The sequence below is a fragment of the Berghia stephanieae genome, chromosome 1 (assembly GCF_034508935.2).
Source record: "Berghia stephanieae isolate SIO BIC M18660-M18661 chromosome 1, UCSD_Bste_1.3, whole genome shotgun sequence".
Classification (NCBI taxonomy): Eukaryota; Metazoa; Mollusca; class Gastropoda; order Nudibranchia; family Aeolidiidae; genus Berghia; species Berghia stephanieae.
Window position 1 is genome coordinate 5954516 of NC_088360.1, and position 25281 is coordinate 5979796.

General features: G+C 35.7%; 1 protein-coding gene across 12 annotated transcripts in view; it reads left to right on the forward strand.

The window, feature by feature from the left end:
- Positions 1-25281, forward strand: part of LOC144966583 (uncharacterized) — a 199079-nt gene that overhangs the window by 104340 nt on the left and 69458 nt on the right. For all 12 annotated transcript variants that reach the window (XM_078903273.1, XM_078903345.1, XM_078903359.1 and 9 more), the window contains 2 exons: positions 1978-2176; positions 11540-11664. In XM_078903273.1, coding sequence (XP_078759399.1) covers positions 1978-2176; positions 11540-11664 — 324 coding nt within the window. The remainder of the gene's footprint in view (positions 1-1977; positions 2177-11539; positions 11665-25281) is intronic.

Genomic DNA, 25281 nt, shown 5'->3' on the forward strand with positions numbered 1-25281 from the left:
AGGCCAGCCACAACACAACTAACAATTGTACTGTCGGGCTAGCGTAAACGTTAGTAAATCTTATAATACAGGCTATTAAAGTGATCATAGATATGCGATTTTGAATACCGTAATGTTGATAATGGTTATTATGATGATGATGATGACGGTGACGACGGTTGTGATTACGGCAACAACAATGTTGAGGCCCTGTATTGACCTATTTACGCAGTCGTCGCAATATTATTTCAATTTGATAGGCTTTTTATACCCTCATTATGTATCCTTATGTTTGACTATGGGCTAGTGATTTACCCATTTTAATAAATAAATAATACTGTCCCTGAGTTTGGGTTAGAGGTTAAAGAGAGTACGCTGATATTTTCGGAAACTAAGACATTGTTTAGTCTTTCTACTGTTGTTGCTGTTTTTGTCTCGTTCTTGCCCCAGGACCAGACTTAACGAAGATCATCAATGCAAATCCTTCTGTAAAAGAACACTATAATCATTTTTTTTTTCCGTTTCACGCCCTGTCTGGTGGTATGCATTCAAATAACGTATTCGTGCGTAATCTGTGCTATGTTTGTGGCTCATGACGTATGGGTTGGTAGTGGTGAATCATCTCCAATTAAAGTAACCACTTGTATTCCCTACTTCATTACAAGTTTGGGATTTAGTTAAGGATCATGGCGGAACCCGCGGCTTTTTGTTTCTTAAAAAAAATAGTAAGCTAATTCTTTTTTTGTTTTTGTTTTTGGATGACGTTCATGTATCGGTGGTCAGCATAGCCGATCAGATATTGTTCGATAGAGCCTTTAGTTCGAAATCTGGTGTAAGGCCCCAAAGGATAAAGCCTCTTTATTCTATGAGGTACCCCGAATAAATACACGATATTTAGGAAATATGCATAATATTATTTTAGACCTTCTGAATCTTGTCTTATGTACGTTAAATCAGATAAAAGAGATAAATAAATTTTAAAGGACATAGACCCCGGTCTTTTGCTTTATAAATTTGATGTAGATATGATTTAAACGAAACAAAGCAAAGAGTTTTTCCCAACATAGACATAGGATGGGGCATTGAGTCGTGAAATGTTTAGCGCATAACAAATCCAGGCTAGTTTTAAGATCCAAGAACAGTGCTTCTCGGTAGAATGTATCTTGTTAAATGTATTTTATCTTCATTGAACATGCGAAATATTTGGTTGTGATGTGATATCACTCGTTTAGTATATTATGACAATTTATAAGTTATAACTTTCGAGTGATACCATCCGTATGGTTATTTTTTTTGTTCAGGCGTGATATCACGCACTCTTTGTATGGTTACGTCAATCTTATTGTGCCAAGTAGACACCAAAGACATTTTATCGTTCGTTAAAAAAAGTCTGCTTATGTTAACCACTTCATCACGATTGCTGGTATCTTCATAAGTAATGAAGGACAGGGATAGTAAGTTAAGTGTACATGATTGCACAATCTTATCATACATTCCTTGTTTTGTTATATTTCAAATCAGACATTAACAAAATAAAAGACATTGACAATATGCGCCGCTCTTCTTTATTTACATCATCATCCATTAGATCACATATTTCTTCTTACCCCCTTCCTTCACCCGTCCCTTCCTTCCCAATGAGGTAAACAATGCAAATTGAGGAATTATTCATTTCTATCCTTTGAGAAAACAAAACACGCACACGCACGCACACACATACACACAAACACACACACACACACACAGAGTTCATAAGAGTTTGAGATGTAAATATTTTCCCACTTCATGTTCTGTGTGATGAAGGCCTGCGAAATTAGGACCCAAAGTTCAAACCTAATTACCCATACCATTGCTACCAATATTAATTTTATTACTCCATATATATATATATATATATATATATATATATATATATATATATATATATATATATATATATATATATTCACGCCATGAACTGTAGCATTATTGTAGCATCCCATATCCGTCTCGTTTCAGGCATATCACGAAGAGATGCTCGAGCGATCTCCCAGACGCGAGTTCCTCAACACGTACTCACTCCAGGTCCTGCTGCGCTATCCCAACATGTCTGACCAGATAAGTGCCAGGATGAATCGCCTGAATGCTCAATGGACCGCTGTGGAAGACGCCATCGCCCCCAAACACGGCAAACATGACGAGGTCTCCATGCTGCAAGGTGGGTATGAGTTTGGTGTTAATTTATGTATATGTGTGTGAAAACTTCAAGGGCAGCGTGGAACGGCCTCATGGTCTTGCTTCACACCCAAGAGGTACCCCGACATTCTGTGTTTTCTTGAACAAACTACCCCACCCTAAGCTCACCTTCCGGCCCCTCACTGCGGCTGACGCCGTGGCTAGTCCAATCTTCTCATTTAAAAGACCAAAAGAAAAGAAAATCAAGTGAGAATGAATAACGGAACGATATTTTGTATGGAAAAAATAGTTTTAATTTAATTTCTTTGTTTTTAATTTAAAAAAAAATATTTTACTTTACGGGCCATCTAAAGGCCGACGGCCGATAGCTCTAGATCTAGTGCATTCTTTCCTTTGTATTTTAAAGATGTGTTTTAGATATTTAATGATAATGATCTAAAAACGAAAATCTTGCGGAAAGACTTGTCAAACATGTCATAAATAGAAAAAAATAAATGTGATAAGCTTTTAAACTAGATCTGCCACGAACGTTTTTAAACGATGTCCATGTTAATGTTATTATACATCATTATATTTGTGTATTGCTGCAAGATCGACGGGCGGAGGAAGAAGGGGAATAGCAAGGGATTAGTTCAGAAAGATGCGGGTAGATTCAGATGCCGGAAGAGGACTATGGAAAAAAAGTGTAATTACTTTTCATCCAAACAAAAGACTAGCGGGAGAGGATAAAAGTCTTGATCTAGGGTAGGATGTTTTTGGAAATCATATTCAAGCAAACTCATTAGCTATATTATAATTCAAATGCACGGTTCAAGTGCTAAGAATTATTTTATAGACAAAAATTAATATGACAGCTTCAAAAAAGATTATAATACCAAACACGGTACGTTTCGGGCTCCAAAACCTTCTTCTGCCAACAACAAAAAATAGTAAAAACATAAATACATTACTATAAAAACAAACCCAGAGCGACTACAGAGAAATGTTTGTTACGTCTTCTCTGTATATATTTCTTCTACATACTAAGCGGAAAGAAAAATATGAGAAAAAAATAAGCATCCCAAAGAGACAGCCGCTCTCAATGAGAAAAATCGTGGAGCTGGCATTGATGCAGGTTAAAGATCTGAAAAGATGGGTAGTATTTATTTATTTATGCAATTATTTATTTATTGTTTAATTATTTATTTATTTATTTATTTATACCTTTTTTTCTAGCATTGTGGTCAGCCCTCTCCTTCAGATTTTATAGTCTAAAATAAGACAAATGTAACTTATTTACTATAATTTGTTTTCTTCTATAAAACATATTACGAATAACTTAATGTTTATTCAATGTGTTGAGCGTGTGTCTATTTGCTGCGCTGTTGTTGGGGAATTGTTGACGCATGGCTTGATCAAATGCACTTGCACCTTTCAGAAAAAATGATAATGGGTGAGTGTGACAATCACACATGACTGTGTAATTCTTGGGGTTACCTGAACTCACGCACACCTGTAATATATAGTAACACATGAAGGTTGACGTGGCTGATGATACTAATCTTCTTTCCAGACACCTATGGTCGTGGCGTTAACCACTAATCTACCGTGCTCTTAACAAATCACGTGTTTAAAATTTGGGACAGAAAACTCGCCCTTCAAATATTGATCGATTAGAATAATCCTTCTGTTGTCAAAAAACTCTCAAACCTGAGACTTCCAGGTTTGAAAGTCTTTGACAAGATGAGGGCCATTTTGATCGATCAATATTTGAAGGGTAAGTTTTCTGGCCAAAATTTTAAATACGTGGTTTTTCAGACTACGGCAGTAATGAAGTTACCCTCCGTGTTAACCCACCAGCCACCATTAACCCTTTAACGGCGTGGAGGTTTGAATTTATTTCAGATCTTAATTTATACCCATATTTAATCTGATTCTAACTCTTTACTTCGCCGTTTTCACAAGCAGATACGAGAGAGAGAGAGAGAGAGAGAGAGAGAGAGAGAGAGAGAGAGAGAGAGAGAGAGAGAGAGAGAGAGAGAGAGAGAGAGAGAGAGAGAGAGAGAGTAGCGATACAACTGAAGCCCGTGTCCTATTGCTGTTCTGTTACTGCTTTATCTTGGTGAAAAGGGTAAGGCATGGTGTTAGAGTAAAACCAAATCCCATTTGTGAATGATTAATCATGACTTACCATTACACTTACCATTACACCCCCTTACCACCACTTACTGTCTCATTACTTCCCACTCTTGTTTCAATCAGTTTTAACAACTTTTACAATCAATCTGAGAACCATTGACCTAATTTTATAAAATCAGCGTGCTATAGCTACCTACCTGGTTATATATAATGTGACTTCAACCATTTTGTTGTTTTTGGAAACATTCTTATTTTTAGTAAGATTAAAAGCAACACTTAAGATGTAGGACGAGACATTTTTTTTTTTTCTGACGAAAGCGCGGCGAGAGAGTGAGTAAAGAGTTGTTTCTTTTTTTCTCCATGAACTTAACTTTGGTCACCCAGAGCGCGACTCGAGTCAAAGACTTGTGGTCCTGAGACGAATATCTTACCACAAGATCACAAAGTGCTGTCGGCCAAATCGAATCTTAACATTTGATCCAAGTACCCTATCACTGGGACATGCATTAGTGGGACCAACACTTTTTTTTTCTTCTCTCTATTCAGAAAAAAAATAATAACTATTATTTGAACTACGCGTATTGGAGTGTTTGCTGATTGCAATATCTGTCGAGCTCCTGATATATTTCGCGGGTGGTTGGATGGGAGCATCACCCTTGAATCATATACCTATGATGTTGGCATGGGTGTACGATCCGATAGTGATGTCGTTTCTTCTTCTCTTTACTAGCCTATCCTGCTTCTTTGGTTTGTGATTGTATTTTTGACAGGGGATATTTTTTTTTCTGTAAATCTGCCTGTTTGTTCTTGGTTATTTATAATTTAGCTTATGATATCTTTAGGTTATGATTTTGATTTACATTTGTACCATTTTTGTTAGATTGCTTGTTTTTTTTTGTTTCAGCGGTCTCTCATATAACCTCAATTGTGTTGGAAGAGACCTAAAGCAACTAACAAACAAACAAACTGATATATTACGTATGCAATATATTGTTGATTTTTTTTCTTTCGTTTCTTTCCATCATACACGGATTATCGTGTAATTTAGAAGCCTTTCCCATCTATAATTACATCCATATTTTATAACACTTTCCCGAACCTTCTGTATCCAGAATATCACTCACAATTAACATTTACTCATTCCCTATATTATTATTATTATTATTATTATTATTATTATTATTATTATTATTATTATTATTATTATTATTATTATTATTATTATTATTATTTATTATTATTATTATTATTATTATTATTATTATTATTATGAATTAAAATTAATTAAATATCATCTTAAGACTTCGGTAAACGTCTCCTTATTATGTCAATGGAGTAATAAATAAATTATAAGAAATAAAATTCCCTTTATTCATCGTATATGGGAAATATGTCTCTACGTCTATTCCAAGGGAAGGCTGGTATAACCCAAGCGTCAGCCGCGGTGCAGAGCCACAAATCGAGCAAGGGCGAGGTAACTTGCTCAAGGACACGCAACGCAGTGGCGGGTGATCGAACTCGGTACCTTTCGAATACGAAGCAAAGACGGTACCGCTGAGCCACGCTGTTCAGTAAGGCGACCATCGTGTTGTCAACAAGTTGTAAACCTGAGTCGTCAGAGAAGCCCCGAGTTTTCGACAACATTGGGATAGTAATTCATCAAGGCACAAGTTAAAGTTCCCCGGCCACATTGAAAAACATTTTTGTCGATGCCTTGTATAAAAACAACACGAACAACAACAAATCCTCCCCCCAAAAAATTGATATCGCGCAATATCCACGAAACGTGCTCAAAGCGCTTTACAAGGGGTTCCCAGCCAATAGCAACACTTAACATGCCTCTTAGGCGAAGTTACAATGTTTACGGACAGAGGCAACACTGTTAACGTCTAGGTACTCAATTTACACCTGAGTACGGTGAGATGTGTGAGTAAAGAGCCTTTTCCAAAAATTTAACAATATCCCGCTTTGGATTCGAACCCAGGACCTTCTGATCCAAAGGCCACATAGCCGCACTATCCTAATAAATAGTATAGGCTGTTTTGTTGCCGAAAGTCGGATAGGTGGCGCACCGTATCACCTTATATAAATATGGGCATTGATTTTGATTTTTTTTTTTCAATTAAAAAAAATCTTTTTAAAGAAATCTTTCCTAAAGAAAACAACCTCTTTGAAATGTTTTAAAAATATCGACAGAAATGCCATTTATTATTATTAGAAATGCTGAGTTAACATTTCAAAAATTGCCGATCCTTTCTTCTTATCCTTAAGAATGACACACGTATAGGATTTTAACATTGTATTACGTATTCAAGTAAATTATGTTTTCAAGGAAGAACGCCACCCCTCTCTTGATCAGTCATTACAGAAAATATATTGTAAACTGGCATGCTCTAATAAAACACTTTTCTATGTCTTTTTGGCCGGACGTTTCTACCTTCAAATACCGATCGATTAATATGAGCCCGCCTTGTCAAAATGTCTCAAACCTGAAACTTCAAATGAGTCTCGGGTTTAAAAAGAAATCCTGAGAATCATTTCAGTCTATCGATATAATTTGATGTGTACGAGATTTCTGACTGGAATTTTTTTAGGAAAAATATATTTTGTCAGCTCCCCATATCTTTACATCGTGTCATTATGTTAAAAATGTGCACCGTTCTGAACCTTTACTTATCGTTTGAAAAGCAGAATTGATAAGAGTAATAATTTACACCAGTCAAGTGTTTTGTCTCCTACTCGATTGAACATAGCTCTGTCTATTATGTCGTATTTTTAAAATTATTGTTTTGATTTTTATCTTTCTTTTAATTTCAAGTTTTTGTTTACCGCTCTTATCAACACTAGGGTTGTTTTCTTTCTTTCCTTTCTTTTTTTTTTTTTTTAACTAATTTTCCTTTGGATTTCAACCTTCTTATGCAATACTTTTTATAAAGAGTGCTAAACATTTTTATTAAAAAAGAGTTATCTTCTCATGATAAATTGGTGTCATATTATGTTTTGTTCGTTGCCTGTTGTTTAGTTGTACGTACCACTAAAAGAATTTCATACCAATTTGCTATGACAGCAGGCACCAGGACTATTCCCCACCGACATTGACCAATACTCTTAATTGGTGTCATTCTGACTATCTCGATGTCCACCTATTCCTAAGTTCAAAGTGGAATTTTAATTCATATTCGAATTTTTTTGAATCTCAGACCATTTTATTTCATTTTAATCATGACCTGATCGATTCCAAATAGGAGACGTCCGACTCTAACCATTCCCGCCAAATAATGGGACGGGGTTGTGGTTATTATTCTCTGTCGGACCTCAGGCTGTTGGGGGAAATAAGGGGAGGGGGGGGGGCGGCTTTGATATTTGTTCTTAGAAAAAAAAGGGGTTTGGGGTTAACATTGTTGCGTACAAGCCTATGTTAAATTTTTGCCAGCGAACACAGAATTACTGACAAATCTAAAAATTATAAAACTATTATTTACAGATTGATATACAAAAGTAACTTGCAGACCTTTTTATATATTGCGGTTTCTCCACTAGTAAGCTTTAAAAAGAATAAAACAAAAACAACAACGAAAATAGAAAAAAACAACAACACAGATTGTAGATTGCACGTTTAGAATCGGACGCCCCACGAAATGTAATGTTGTTACCCGTCTACTATACTTGCATCACAATATACACCTCCAATACATACCTGCTTACCAGCCAAAGCAGCTGACTTTCTGTGAGCATCTCTCGGGATGTTTTGTACAACACGAAGCCTTTATTCTAAAATTCTATATTTTAAAAATGCAAATACACTGAATCCTTGAATGGTGCATATAATTTATAGTCGTGAAAAGGATGCCATTTGTAGTTTTTGTTGTTGTTCTTAATGTTGTTACGGCTTTTTGTAGCGACTCTAACGGATTTATTTTGTCCACATCTGTTGCTGACTCCTTCATCGATTATACTTTCTGACCTTGGTAAAGATTAGAGGAAGGAGACAAAAAAAAAAAAAAAAGGGGGGGGGGGGGGGGGGGGGCTGCCATGAGGAAACACGAAAGTATCATGGCATAATAATATGCGGTGACAGCAATCGCCTGGACTACCCCACAAGAAGCCATCTGATGCTGTTGTTGCTTTTACACATGAGGACATCTAGCTTGCTATGCATGGCCTCCTGAGAGTTTGTTGCATAGTCATAAAACAGAACACTGGCAACATTATGGTGGTTTCATGTCCACCTGCCCCAAGGCTAAGTCGATTTCTTCCCCTTTTTTCTCTCTCTGCCATTCTGACTGGAACTGCTCCTTACAACCGTGCACAGGCGAACTCCCCCTCCCCCCCCCCTCCCCTTCCCCCACCTCTATGTCCTCAACTTCGCTTATAGTCAACTTAAACTTAATGATGACCATGGACTGGATTATAAATTTGTTCGCTATTCATTATACCGCAAAGATTGCAATGCTTATCTCGGTTCCAAATTGTTCCAAACATGACGGTATTACAAAGCTTTACTGTTGATCGTATTTATTATGAGATAACGCTTAATATAAAGAGGCGATAGTGAACAATCGACATTTAAATAAAAGATAGTTATTGGAATTATGTCTTGTCTATATCTAGCGATGATTGATTGTCCTGGTTTAAAATAAAGACAGTCACTGCTATCGCTAGCGTTTTGTTATACACAGATCAAACAATTATCTTCTGCTGTTACCTTAGAAAATATACATTGTGCCCTCTGCGTTATTATTTAAGGATAGCGTATGTTTATTTGTCACCGTCCTGGTTGAGGATTTCTCTCTTATCTATCTACCCGTCTCTCTGTCTCAAAGCGATAAACAATATGAATGCATTAACTGGTCTTGTGTTTGCCGTATAGCTAAAGCTGTTGTCTGGTGTAATGTCCCGCTATTATTTTCCATTTCCTCTTTATTCATTTATCCCACATTTTCACCAATCTATCACTCACTCACTCACTCATTCTCCTGAATGAGGTTGTCGTAGAGGAGACCACGAGAGATGATTTTGTGGTACGATCCCTCCATTCAAATCTCTCCATAGCTTTCCTTTTTTTATGTTACTGTTATAAAGGATAAATACCCCAATTATTTTATTTTATTTGTTGTTTAAAACATCAGCAATATAGGCCTACTGTGGTTTCGTTGTTTGTGACCAAAAAAAAACAACAACAAAAACTACGCCCCGTTTCTGAAAAAAAATTGCCTTATCTAAATTTCTTTTCATTTATACTAAAAAAAATATACTAGTCTAGACTATCTCAAGCTTAGTATAATGAATGTGTTATGGTTATGATAGCACAAGTTTGATACCCTTCACACTGAGTTTGAGATCTACTACCTACATAGATTTCACATTTAGTTAGTTAAAATAAAGGATACAAGCTTTTCTAATTAATTAATTTATTTATTAATACTTTCAGAAATTCATTTACTTTCAAATGTATTATCTAAGAATGCTTGTTGTTTAGGTCTTTATTTCAAGTCTGTTTAATGAATGAATGTCATGACAGAATGAGGAAATGCCCTGTTTACACATCGATGTGATACTTTATAATTTCCATAAAGGATCAATAAAGCATATCTTATCCTATCTTAAAAGACGCCCAAAACCGTGATGGTACGATTTATCTATCATCCGAGCCTGACCCATGAACACTAAATGGCTATCCACAACCTAAACTTAAACACATTGGTCATGAATCATCTGCCAGATTTGAATGTATTTCAACACCGATGTCGCATTCGTTTTGTACTTACTGTTGCCAATTTTACGTATATTTACGAGATTCAGTTTTCCAATCACCTGCTAAACGGGAAAACAAGTACATAATGTCTTTTTACTGGAGTTCGGCACTCATAAAGGGGTCGGTCAATGTGTTTTGTGTAAAATTTCAGTAAATTGTTACCTCCTGAATTGGCAACCCTGCACAACATCCATTAAATTCAAAAGCGTTTCTTCAATTGAGAACCGGAGCACAAATGACATGTATTGTTGATGTTATTATTGCAGTTATCTTTTTGTATTAATTCCTTTTTTTTTTCGTCTCGATACATTTTAAATTTGTTTTCGGTGTGTGTGTGTGTGTATGTGTGTGTGTGTGTGTGTGTGTGTGTGTGTTTGTTCATTTTTGGTTTTATTTTATTGTTGTGATCATTCAAGAATGTTTTGGGTTACCAATAGCTTGTACAATCTGTGCACATGTCGAAAATATCCCCCCTCCCTTTGTATATTGTGATTTTCTAGATTTTTGTTTGTTTGTTTGGTTTGTTTTGTTTTCTCTCTCATTTTTACTTATTTCCCCATCTTAAACGTTTACCTGCTTAATAAAATTTCGCTTTATAGTTTTTAAAAAATTGTAAAAGGCCCATTAATGACATGGAAGTAAGGAAATTAATAAACAAATAAATACATAAATAAATAGATGTTATATAGATGAATAAATGAATTATTGGGATGGATTGAGTAAAAGAGAAATTTAAAAGAAATGTATCTCTCTGCTGGAGTTCATTTTCGGCACAAAGTATTTTACAAATACAAGTCATGTTTGCCACCGACTGCTACATTCTTTCTCCTGTGTTACGGCACAGGGCAACACATTCACGCCGCACCGATTTTACTTGTATTTACACGACCGTTACTTTTATGGTTATATATACAAATGCACCATACTTATTACACACACCTTTGAGTCTGTGGCCGACCTACATCGTTGTGACGGCCCTCCATTTCATTTTATGACTCAGACATTATTTATTGTCATTTGATTTAAGACGAGCACGGTGAATGCAATTTGTTTTGTAAACTGTCAGTAAATGAATATGATAGCATACCTGAGCTTGACTGTGTGTGATTAGTTCTGGACAAATGAATATATTTCAAATCTTACTGTAGTTTCAGAAAAGAAAGAGTAGAAGAAGAAAAAAAAAAGAGCCCAACTAATTATACATTTTACAAATAAAAAGAAATCAGAATATAAGGAAATAATTTTAAATTCTGGTCATAGTAACGAGCTTTGAACAAAGTAAGGGACATAACTCCATATATCTCTATGTTTTTAATGTTTGTAATACTGTTGTCTCCCTTGATGTTTGCCCCTCTCGTCTCAACTTGTGTGAACATGTCTACATCGACACTATTATTCCGACTGAATGGGTGTCAGAATTTGTTATGGTTGCTCTTATCCGTTGTCTGATAAAGATATCATCCTGAAATTTATTTATCTATCCTTTTTAATTTCATTTGGTTTGCCTGACAGACTTGGAATGCGACCTCAGCAATTTGAGGCGATGGCTGAACGCAATAGAATCGAGACTCCTGCCCCTCACCATCCATTCCAACTGGACGGACTCAGAATTGGAGGAGAGGCTTCTTCAACACCAGGTAAGGCCTGTTAATAACAAATGTTGTCCTTCGCTTTTATATTTCATTTCTTTTCTTTTCTCTCCCCCCCCCCTTCTCTCTCTCTCTCTCTCTCTCTCTCTCTCTCTCTCTCTCTCTCTCTCTCTCTCTCTCTCTCTCTCTCGCTCGCTCGCTCGCTCCCTCCTTTTCCTCATGGAATATCCATCATGGACGCCACTTCGATGAACAATTCGAAACAAACTTCTGTCTATTTTGTCACCCTCCTGCTACAGTATATAATAATTCCTCCCCATCTTCCTCATGATCTCTCTGGTCTTGTCTCCCTTTGCAGTCATTCGTATCGAGTTTTCAAGCAATCTTCAAGTGAAAGCTTTTATTTGAAATTTTTTGTTCGTTTTGTTTCCTTTTGCTTGGTTTTCTTGAATGTTAGGCGTCTATTTTTATATGTGCATACTTAAACCAGACCCTTTTAAAATTCAAGACTTTTTACCTTTTTTAATATATACGTGATGAGCACAGGAAAAAGACGTCTGAGGATCAAGTATGTGCTATTTGATTATTTCTCATTAATGGACCTATAGAATAGTTTGTTTTGGATTAAGAGATGTTTGTACCCCCCCCCCCCCCAAAAAAAAAAAAACAAACAAAAACAAAAAAAAAACAAACAAACAAACAAAAAACAACAAAAAAAAAAAACAAAAACAAAAATATTAAAATGAATTAAAAAAAAATAAATTTACTTATAAAAAATAATCCGATTGTTTTCCCTAAAACAAAATTTCTCACTCGACTGTTACTTATTTACTTACTTAACGCACCCACTTACTTATTCATTCTTTTACTTATTTGCCTACTGCTCTTGACATAAAATTGCATTTCCCCCCCTTGTTTTCCGAGTTCAGTGTGTGCGTCAACAAGAAGACTCGATAGTATGAAGAGCCGAGCAAGGGAATTAATTATCGTTCCAAGTGTTCACTATTTTTACGCAGTCATCTCCCCTGCAATTCGCCTTGTAGCTTTTATTTGGATTTTAAAGCTGGATTTTTTTTTTTTATATTGCGTCAACACTTGTTTCTTACATTCGTTCTGCTGTTCTAAACATTGTTACATTTAATCCAGAATTTATAAACTAATCAGTAAGAGTCATTATTTGTAGTCTGTTTCTTTATCTTGTATTCAGATCTAAAACTAATTTGCTCAAATTGCGAAATTGTAACTTGGTTATAGACGAACTGAACACCAATACATCCAGCGCATTCCTCAGGTTTAGCATACCTATTTTGTATTTGTCATAAAGATGCGATTAGATCACCCCATGGGTGTGACAATTATAGGACGCCTCGGTGGTATTGTGAGGAACTCACTCATTCATGTCTGAATTCGTTGACCGTGAAGACTCTTTTGTTAGGTAACTATTTGAGTTATGTCGGAGCATTGGCGATGCTTGTTTATGGAGGGCGGAAGTAGACTGGACTTATGAGGATAGTAAATTTGAATTCCTCCCTCCCTGTCAAAGAGAAGAGAATTTTTAAAAATTAAAAAAAAATCTTTATTTAAAATCCCATTTGTTAAAAGATAAAGAAGAAAGTGAGAGGTAAGGTCCCTAAATAAGAGGAGTGCACAATGCTTGGCGTTTCAGGCACAAACCCTATTGATCTCACTGCAACAAACACAAGGTTTTATTGTTGTCATTAGATTCATATCATAATCGACTTCACGCCGACGAAGATCCTGCATCTGACAATGTCATCCAAAGTGTATTGTTTTGCATGTTGAAAGGGACGTAGGAAGAGTCTACGTCACCCATAGATTCCTAATGCGAACTTTGTCATTGGAAATTTTAGTAGTGTATTTCTATTTTCTATGACATGAACTTGATGAGTGTATTTTAACGAATCATATCGTTTGACCAGTGTATGACAAATACCATCTGTGTATGAACGGCTGACCCCTTCTTCAGCCCTTAGATAGTATAAATAAGAGTCATGGTTGCTTTATCCCGGCGTTATGTTATTCTTGTTATTGTTGTGGGGTAACTGTGTCAAACCGAAAATGGTCCCTTAATTGTTTGTTTGGAATTTGGAGGCGTACGGCATTAGAAATGTCTATTTATCACGCTTAGCCGTCTTTGATTTGTTACTTGGAATGCGAAGGAAAGTGTGACTGATAGGCATCGCTTCACTGGGCGGGTTTATACATACCTACCAACCCTGTCCGATTTTGGCCTAATCATTCCTATTTTCACTCTTCCTTTTTCCACTATTCCACCATTGTCTCTAAAATTATGATTTTCAAAAATGATGATAATAATGGACAGGGGGAGGGAGGGTTGTGATTTTTAAAAAAATGATTGCCAAAAGGGAAATAGAAGGAAAATTAATTGCAATGCTCCCCCCCCCCCCCCTTCCCCGGTCCATTACCTAATACTTGTAATATGTAGTTTTGCCAGCTGTGCCTGAATACTGTCTTTATGTGTTTGGTGCTCAATTTGAAACAGAATTATCCATTGTTAAAAGATTCCTATTTTTTTTTCTTCTCAAATTCCTATTTTCTGACGTTCTGATTTCACTTTTGGATTATGAAGGGTTGGCAGATCTGGTTTATAGTATGACTCGTTTTTATTGAGATGTTGCCAATACGTCTAGTCTATGTTGTGGATATTCCACCTCTGTATCGTCAAAATGATGGTATACAGTTACTTGCGTTACCAATGCTATGAGATAAGAACTTATACTCAAATTTCAAGTAAAAACATAATAACCTTCCACTGGCTGAGTTCGATTTGTCTCTTTAAAAAAAAGTTATTTTATTTAAAGACTTAAATCATAAGGCCCATCCAGTTTTTCTTTGGTAATAAACAGACAGTGACATTTGTTTCTCTTTCGATTTGACGCTGGTTTCTTTTAAAGTAATTTTTATCACATTTAAACGACCCAGATAATCACCCACTATAGTGTGTACGGACAGATTTAAAACAAACAAGAGTACCACCTTCACTTGAATCGGGACCATGACGATTACTTTGCAAGTTAATCAAGTACGAGGGCTCTTTCAGAAATAACCGAAAAATGCCAATTGCTCAGCAACCAGTGGAGATTTTTTAATTCTGTAAACGACATGATATTCCTTATTTCCTTACGGATATTCCCAGAAATTATGAAGTGCATCATTTTGCACAATGAATTTCTAGACGATTTTAAAGATGGCGGCCCACCTTGAAACTTGGTCAAAGGAGGAAATCAGAGCTGTCATACGTTTTTTGAACGCCAAAAGTCTGAATCCTACCGAAATTTATAAAGAACTTCAGAGTGTATATGGTGAGCATGTTATAAGCCGTACACAAGTCCATCACTGGTGTAATTTGTTTGAAGCCGGCCATTCCGACTTGACAGACAGGGAAGGGAGAGGGCGTTCGATAACTGCGATGTCAGAAGACAATGTGAAGCGAGTTGATGAGCTTATTCGTCAAGACAGGAGGTTGAAACTTCATGAAATCGCAAGCAGTCTTGAAATTTCGGAAACTTCTGCCCATAGAATTGTATTTGATGAACTTGGCTACAGAAAAGTCAGCGCAAGATTGGTTCCTAAGCAATTGACAGACAATCATAAAGAATAAAAATTGGACATCTGCAGGGAACTTTTGAGAAGAAGCAAGAGCTCACGCAGGGTTCACGGGGCATACTGCCAACGCCGGCGGAGACTTTCTAGGATACGATGTGACTTTTTTGACAGCATAGTCACCGGTGATGAGACTTGGTTGCACCATTGCACCCCAGAAACAAAGCAAGATTCGATGACATGGAAACATCCATCCTCACCTGTCGCGAAGAAATTCAGTCATGCGGTCAGCAAAGAAAATAATGGGAACTGTTTTCTGGACAGTCGTGGTGTTATTCTGTTCGAAACCTTACAACCTGGAGAAAAAATCAATGCTGCAAGGTACTGCCAAACTCTTGACAAGCTTAGGGAGACCATTCGCAGAAAGCGCCCAGGGCAGTTGACCAACGGGGTCATTTTGCAACATGACAACGCTACACCCCACACAGCACCAGTGACGCAAGGTTGGCTAGAGAAATATGGATGGGAGATTTTGCCACACCCACCACACAGTCCAGACCTCGCACCATCTGATTATCACCTCTTTGGGCCACTGAAACGTGAGCTGGCAGGAAAGCGCTTTGATGTCGATGAAGAGCTTGTTGACCATGTGCGGAAATGGCTACAAAACCTTGACGGAAATTTCTTCCGAGAGGGTATCTATTCCATAGTGCGGCGTTGGCAGAAGTGTGTCGACAGACTTGGCTGTTACGTAGAGAAATGAAGGACGAGTCAAGATATGAACACGTGCAAGAATTTTGTTGATAGCATAAAAAACGCGGATTTTACAGGCATTTTTCGGTTAATTATGAAAGAGCCCTCGTACCATATCAATAAGCTGCCAGTACCAAAGGTTTAAATACAATCTGGCACAATATCCTACCGTTTTTACCAACTGGGCAGTAACCACGATGAGACTCGAGCTTCAACAACTCGATGTTGCTGCTCACTCGGCGAAAACGGTAAGATGCCATCATGTTAGGTTAGCTTAAAATCGAATCCCGGTTGTTAGAAGGGTTAAACGGGCCACAGTGATTAAAAAAATATCCAGTTAATTTAAATGAAAGTAAGCTGTTGACGTTTCAAATTTACAATGAAAACCCCACAAAAAATGGAGCATTTATGTAGCGCAACGTGATATCCACTAAACATGCTCAAAGCGCTTTATAACGGGTCTCTAGACAACAGCAACATCTAGCATCTTGGACGAGACGTAACGGCTTTAAGGCGAAATTACATTTTTTTTTTTCGACAAAGACAACGCTGTTAACGGCCAGGTTCTCATTTTACATCTAAATACAGAGAGAGAGAGAGAGAGAGAGAGAGAGAGAGAGAGAGAGAGAGAGAGAGAGAGAGAGAGAGAGAGAGAGAGAGAGAGAGAGAGAGAGAGAATGTGAGTAAAGAATCTTTTCCAAGGACTTAATTTTGCACCGCTCTGGGCAGGATCCGAACGCTTCACCAACTGGCTCGCTCGAAGACGTTTGTCATAACACACACGATTACACCGTCGCACAGAAAAAAGGAAAGAAAAATAATGCTCCACCTTTCAAAGTCAATATTCTTTAATTTATACAAGCTCTTTCCCAATAGTATTCGGTCATTGAACACCTGTAGTTATGTGAACAGTATTGTGACCTTCATTCACAGAATATTTACTCTTTTAAGAAAAAAAACTCCGGGTTTTTTATCTTTACAAGTTCCCATGTTATTTTTTAAAAAGTAGTCAAATAGACTATAAGGCATGCAAATTTAAAAAAACAAACACATACGACGCTTTATATGTACAGCAATGTTTTATCAAGAATTTTGATATACTTTGTCTCTTGATACGAACTTGTTTTTTTCTTTTTTTCTTTTTACTTCCTTTTATTTTTACTTCATACAAAATTAACCTGTTCAACAAAATTAATTTTAACTGTGGTTGCGCATTGATGATGATGATGATGATGATGATGATGATGATGATGATGATGATGATGATGATGATGATGAGGATAATGATGATGATGATGATGATGATGATGAGGAGGAGGATGATGATGATGATGATGATGATGATGATGATGATGATGGTGATGATGATGATAATGATAATGATGATGTTAATGATGATGTTGATGATAATAATAAGTGACGCATAGTTATCAATTCATATAATAACTAGACAATATCAAAGAGAACTTAAATATTTCTCAACAGGAATTTATTTTTCAAGTGACTCTCTCTCTCTCTCTCTCTCTCTCTCTCTCCCTCTCTCCCTCTTCTCTCTCCCTCTCTCTCTCTCTCTCTCTCTCTCTCTGCGTGTGTGTGTGTGTGTGTGTGTGTGTGTGTGTGTGTGTGTGTGTGTGTGTGTGTTTTGAGCTCGATGTGGAAGCTGAAGGTCAGGACCTTGAGCTTGGACATGCCGTTTTAAAATGACTGATCTAGATCTGAAAACTGAATCTTTTTATGTTGAGCTATGGTCGTGATATGGTGTCATCTTACAGGCAATACTCTATTCTAACTAGAAAAAAAAAAATGAAATGACTTCAGGTCGTCACCGCTTTTTCCCATGTTCAAGAGGCATCTGAAATTTGAACTATATGTTATGAGTCATATGTCTGATCCTATATCTTGATAATATTTTTTTTTCTTAATATGCTGTGAAATTGTAATGGGACGGTAAAAATGTAAACATGTAGACGTCTATCTAAATACAGTTTCAGACGAGATTAGAAGACGGTAAAAATATGAAAATGTGTCCAAATACAGTGTTGGGCGAGACAGAAGACAGTAAAATATGAAAATATATCTAAATACAGTGTCAGGCGAGACAGAAGAATTAATACAAGAAAAGAAGAAAAAAAAGAGCCAAATAATCAGCTTTGCTCGATTCTATTTTCAGTTTTAAAATCGGTTTGTCATCAAGGACTATAGGGTGCAAACTGTCATTGAGGGATAAAGAGATAACGGGATCGAGCGATGCTTCAATGTTTAAGATTTTCATTCATTAAGGCAGAGACGTTTTTCTTCTTCTAATTTAAGTCAAATATTGTGATCATAAACCCATTCGGGTTTAATGTTTTAAAGTATCAAGACATCTTATCAACCATATCTCCTCCTATAACTTTTTGTACAACTCATTATCCCTTTTATCACTCATCATTCAATATGTTAGCAGTCAATTTTAAAATGGAAGCCAAATGTCCAAAATGGACGCTGTGACCATGGTAATGCATAATCAACTCCCCCCCCCCCCCCCCTGTCCCCCTCAACAATATGTACAATTGTCATACGGGGGTGTATTATTTGGTTTATTTGAATTAAACTTTAATGTGATAAAATGTTTGTTTATATTGCATTGTGTAATGCATTAGGCCCTTCATAGTCCCTGTAATGTGCCTTTTAAATCCGATTGAATTCACCGTTTTTTGTCAAGTGGCGTTTTTTTTGTTTGTTTTGTTTTTACCTTTTTTTTTCCCCTGTCACATACATTTATTTTACGGATCTCTTACTTAACGCAATAAATTTTTTATAGTTCATTTTTGACTATAAATAGGTTTAAAGGCTCCCTTAAAACGCCCAGTTCAACGCATTTAAAGTTGCTTATAAAGCGTTGTAAACATAAATGATTCGGTTTAAATATGTTGGATTAAATACGTTATTTAACATAACGTTTAGTGCGATTTTTATCACCATTCTGTCACCGTTTTTCTATTATATGACACAGCTGTGTTCAGTTCCAATGAACAAGGTATATTTAAAATGTGAGGATGTTAAGTGTAAACACGATGACGTCAGCTACGGGAAAGCTGGAGTTGGGGGGGGGGGGGGGGGGGGGGAGGAGGAGGAGGAGGAGGGCAGAGAGGTACATAATATTTCATGTCCATTTCCGACCAGGAATTGCGTGTTAAGTGGTAAGACTCTTTCTCAAGAGGTTTACAAGATGCTTAGGCAAGGATTCCAACTTGGGACCCTTGTCATAAGGAGGTTAAAACGAAACATCTCTGTAATCTGGTCCAGAATTTAGTTTGAGTTTTTAAAAAGGTAATAAATGTCCTTTTCGCCAACATTTTTTTCTTTCTTTCTTTTTTTTTTAAATTCGCTTGAAATAACCGTAGCATAATCGTTCATATTATAATTATATTATTATTGTTATTATTATTATTATTATTATTATTATTATTATTATTATTATTATTATATATTATTATTATTATTATTTTGTTATTAAATGAAGCCTAGGATGACATGAGAACAATGTGTGGGAATGGGCATGATCTCTGAAATATCGATTGTCTCACTTTTCACACTTCGCCACTTGAAATTATTTATTTATTTATTTATGTATTTATTTTTGATTTATTTATTTCTTATTAATACGCTTTATCAATGCGAAATGGGACTTTTCGTTCATAATTTCATTTATAATTCAGAAAATACATATGCCTTAATCTTTGAAAGGATAACACCTCGACGTTCGAACAAATTATCACAGCACGCATTTTTCAAAATTTCAACGATAATCGCGTTTCCTACTTTATATTTTTATTACTAAAACTAGATATGTTCGTGCTTTGAATCAATATTTTTATCTTATACTAAATCACCCCTTTTTTTTTGACTGTTGAAAAAAAAAAAACAGGAGAAAAAATAACAACATGACAAAACAGACAATGAAGACAAAACAGACCAAAACAAAGATAAAAAACAAAAACAAAACAAAACGAACAAACAAAAATAAAATGAAAAAAAACCAAAAAAAAAATGACACAAGTTATAAGTGCCGTAACTCATCTAAAATGTAAAGGATGTGTAGATGATCTCTACACACACGTTGAAGGTGGTTAAACTAAAGGAAGTTGTTATTCAATATCAGATACTGAATAGTGCTTTGCCACTATTCAGTATCCATAAGGAACTCTTTTTTATAGAGAGAGTGAAAAGTGTGACAATCTCGGTTGAACTGCTGACCTACTTCCAGATTGAACATGTGCAGTAACTGACAGCCCGATTCAAAGTTGTAAAAATATTTTTGATCGAAAATTTTAAATTTCTGCTATCGTGCAATTAACAGAGTTCAAAATATCAAAATAAAGAGGCAGTCATAATACATTTTTTAATGTCTGAATAGACATGATTAAATTTCTCTAGAAGTTCAGTGACACCATGGCATGGTGCATATAAGCTGTTTGACTCTGAGCTTAAGGTTCGAGAGTCAAATACCGGTAAGGGTAACATTTTTTTTTTTTTCCCAATATTTTTTTAAAATTCCTTTCTGTCTTTTTATTTTTTAAACTTTTGTTTTAATAATTTATTTGCTTGAAATATACTTTAATGTTGATATTATACTATTGTTTTATATTATATTATATATTATTATTATTATTATTATTTTATTATTATTATATTATTATTATTATATATTATTATTATTATAATAAAAGTAATTGTTTTTATTAAGAAACCCGCCGAAACCCAGTCCCAGGTTCACTCCCCACTGGTGTACACTTCTCTGAGTCCCATATTCACTCCCACAGCTGCACTCTTCCCATAACTTTGTCAGGTTTCGGAAAAAAAACACCGTATTATAGTGCAAAACCACTATTCAGTGTCAGATACTGAATAGTGCAAAACCGCTATTCAGTATCTGATACTGAATAGTGCAAAACCACTATTCAGTATCAGATACTGAATAGTGCAAAACCACTATTCAGTATCAGATACTGAATAGTGCTAGCCTAAACTAAAACAATGAAACTAAATTTAGACATGTGACACCGCGCTGTTTGTTTATAAAATTTGCATGAAGCCTGACTCATTCTACCGTATAGCTTACCGTATTGTGGGTTATAGTTCGTATGTGGAAAAGACAAACAAAATCCGAGAACACTTATCAAAATATCGGAGGTGATGTCGTAAGGTGTTTGATGGACAAAGTAAAATATACAACCCTATACTGAATATATTAATATATTTTAAAAAGCGTGCTGTAATCGTATATTACGTATGATCCATAGTATAGTATATGTATAATCGAGAAAATTTGAATTTGAATTGATGTTATTGAAATGCTTCGAAGAAATGTTTGCATAATCTTTGCATGCTGTCCTTCATCACCCCCCGACCTTCGAAAGTGTGTTAAAATTATTTATTTATTTATTTATTTATTTATTTATTTATTTATTTATTCATTTATTTATTTATTTATTTTGCTTTAAAGAGAATAATCTGAACATTTTAAACAGGAGCGTTAGAAAATAAGTTTTCAGTGTTAAATAACTGATTTGAAACCATTTTATGTTTTCGTCACTCTCGTTATGCACGAAAACGACCTTTTATCGCACATAACCCCATTTACTCCTATCACTGCCATCCAAACCAAGGTCTCCCATACACACGTTTATCTGTAATAGCGGGGGGAAATGTCTTACCTTTCATTTCCTCCCTATAGATGATTGATCATTGTACCTTTGTATAAGGGGAGAGGTCGTGATTAGAGACATCAATATGTCAGTCTTGTCTCTTCCCGCTGCATGGAGTTGTCTTCGTGTCGTCTTTGTGGATTAGCTTTTGGCTTTCCCTTTTGCACTATCCGTGCTTTTGGCTTTCCCTTTTGCACTATCTGTATTAGTGGCTGGGGTTCTCTGATCCTTATCTCCCAGCCTCCGAATGTGAAACATTCGAGTTTATGATTCATAAATAGTTAACTGTCCCCATGTTAAAGTTACTTTCTTTTTCTTTTTTTTTTTTTTAAAGTCTGTTTTCCCCACCTCACCTCCCTCCCAACGCCCTCTCCCGTTATATGGAGACAACACACTCATCACTCTTTTTGGTTCCACTATAACATAATATAATTTTTTTTTAAATAGAAAAAGATAGAAACCAACCCCCCTCCCCCCGAAAAAAAACCCCAATATAAAAAACAACAAAAAACAAAACAAACCAAGAGCCCCCCCCCCCCCCCCTAAAAAAAAAAAATAAAAAATAAAAAAAAAAAAAACAAACAAAAACCAACAAAACATAAAAACAAACAAAGAAACAGATCAATGAGGTTCGTTTTATTTTTCTTATTCCATGGCAATGTCTAGAACAAACATAGCCCATGAATTTAAATTAAAAACTGGTATCCTATCTTCGTGAATTAGTATGATTTTGTCAAAGGGTGCAAAATGGACCAGGGTCGTTCCCTGCTAAAGAACAATTGGCCTAACCAGCAGTGCTCACCAGCAAGATGTCCTCAGTATTGATTTCTACCTGTACACGTGGCAAAATGGCCAAACAAGCAAATGCATTTGTCTGAGTGTTATAAGCATTCAGTCTGAAACGATTGTGGAAAAGATAAATTGGTGGTTGAGATCTTTAAAACTATCAGTCAGGAAAGAAAACAAATGAAGTATTCTTTTCTTTACTTTTTTGTTTTTAAATGTTCTCTCTCTCTTCCCCCCACCCCCCCCCCCCACCCCCCTTAATTGCGCATTGAATGCACTATTTCAGATTGAAACAGTCAGTTTGTTTGAAGGGACATTATAAAAAAAGATGGCAAATATCAAGTTTATATTTAGATACCATCACAGTCAAAATAGTAATAATAACAGAAGCATGGGGATTACCATTATCGTTATCGCTTATCTGTACAATAAATTTTGTACATGAAGAAGCAGGAAAGAGTGTAGGGGCTTACATTCGAATCACAGAGAACCCGATTATAATGGAGACGTGGCTGTGATTAGTTTATATTTATGATCCATAGCCGGCTGTTATTCCTCAAATATCTCGACAGAACACGAGATGATGATATAACTACTGAAAGGATGACGGTACAATTATTTTTACGTGTGCTCGAGGCATTGACCTAACCCCTAATTTGTTCAAAACAAAATTCATAATGAAAAATACCGAGAGTTTGCTAAATTTCCACCACAGGAATTAATCTACCAGAAAAGCACCGGGTTTTCTTTTCTTTTCTTTCTTTCACACTCTCTCTTTCTTTTCTTTTTTCTTTCAATTTTTATAGGCGCTCAATTTGGTCACTGAGACCTTTAATTTGACCCGAAACTTCCCATCTCGTTAGAGATATTAACACCAATTTGTTAAAAATTCTTAAAACCTAGGCAGCTGTTAACAACCGTTTTGTCACAATTTACATGGCACATTATATTTGTTTACTGTAAAGGATAAAGCTGTGAGTTTACCTTTGTGTTCTAAGAAACCAATACTGGATTTGTAAAAAAAAAAAAAAAAAAGAAAAGAATGCGGTTGGTCTATAGAACGCCCAAATAAAAATACTTTTGTAGAGAATAAGGCGTTTGATAGTAGATAGATTATCTATCTAAAAGATGAAGAACACCTGTACACACAGCCATTGTCGTTTTCAGTGCAATCAAAGTATGTCATCTCATCCTTGAAATCGAGAGAAGAATGAAGAGACATTTCAACGGACATTGTGAAGAATTCAAGGCTTTTTTTTCTCGTCCACGTCGCCACAATGTGTTTGCTCTTCTTATTTTGAAGCTTGAAGATGGGGGCGTCTTTGATGAAATGTTATGTTTGCTTGCGTCTTAAACTACGAACTGGACCATCGTTTTAATTAGATTCTGGTCTCTCTCTCTCTCTCTCTCTCTCTCTCTCTCTCTCTCTCTCTCTCTCTCTCTCTCTCTCTGTCTGTCTCTCTCCCTCTCTCTCTCTCTCTCTTTCTTTTTAACCCCTACTCCTCCAGCTGGATTCGATCTAACACGGCATTATTTTTAAGCAATATTGCTATTTTTAGGACATAACACTCATTAAGATAAAGCCATACCGGAAAGGGGAGTTGATTAAGTTTTACATAATATCGTTGTTATGTGTCTTTGATTTCCATCAATTGTTCATTGCGGTACACTGCGGATATGTTAGGGTTTGTATAAAACGATCTTCCTAAATGGCGCGTTAAAATGATAATCCCCCCCCCCCCCTTGCCCCGAAATTGTCTTTTATTGAACAAGTTTGGCATTTAAAATTTCATTTGATATTTCGGCATCAGTTGACTTACGACAATGAAAAAGAAAATAAGTGTTTGCTTTCCACTTAATACGTCTGAATTAAATCTTACATTTAGCACAGCTTCTTCCATTTCTGTGGGACTAGCTTTATATAACATGCCTTTACAAATCTGGCATTTGTGGTTTGTCTTCTCATCATTATCGCCAATTTATATTGTTTTATTAACCTTGTTACCTATGACATCCCTTTTTTACTTACTACTCATTTGATAGCGTCAAACGACGCCTAGCTATATATATATATATATATATATATAATATTATATATATATATGTGTGTGTGTGTGTGTGTGTGTGTGTGTCGGAAAGTCACGTTAATTTGTAAATACAAAATTAATTGCTATGTGGTTTAATTTAATCAAATTGTCACCAGTTCTGGATGGTAAAACAAAACCAAATATCATAGCTATTACTTTCGTCTAACGTACGGACGAGCAAAGTGCATCACTTGCTTTATTTTTAAAAAAAAAACATTTGATTTTTTTTTCTTTCTTTTGTCTTTGCTTTGTTCTGGTTTTAAAAAAAAAAAAATTTTTAAACAACCCGACTTTTTAAACAGTTTGGCCAAGGAACAACGGAATTGTTTGGTTTAAATCCTTCGAGTATATAATATTTACTTGTACAAGTCCTATCATCTAATTTATTATTATTATGGTCTTACTTTTGTAATGGAAATACTCTCAAACCAACGTAAAAATGATGTGTCCACTGCAAGTGTATTTATTGGCTTTTATAATTGCGTTCATTGATAAAACTTGCTCGGTCCATATGTGCAGTTTTCAACAGTGAGACACACCAGTTAATGCATGTCATTAGCACTGATAATGTATCAATAGTTAGTTTGATCCAGTCGTCCACCAAACCACTCAAATATCATACATTATTTAAGTCATCAGTTTCCCTTAGCATTAAAATCGCATGTATTGGTGGTAGAAGGAAATTCTTATTCAACACGTGATCTTAACGGCATGCTGATCAACGATTTTATTGTACACTAACAAAACATCTTTTTATAATTTTG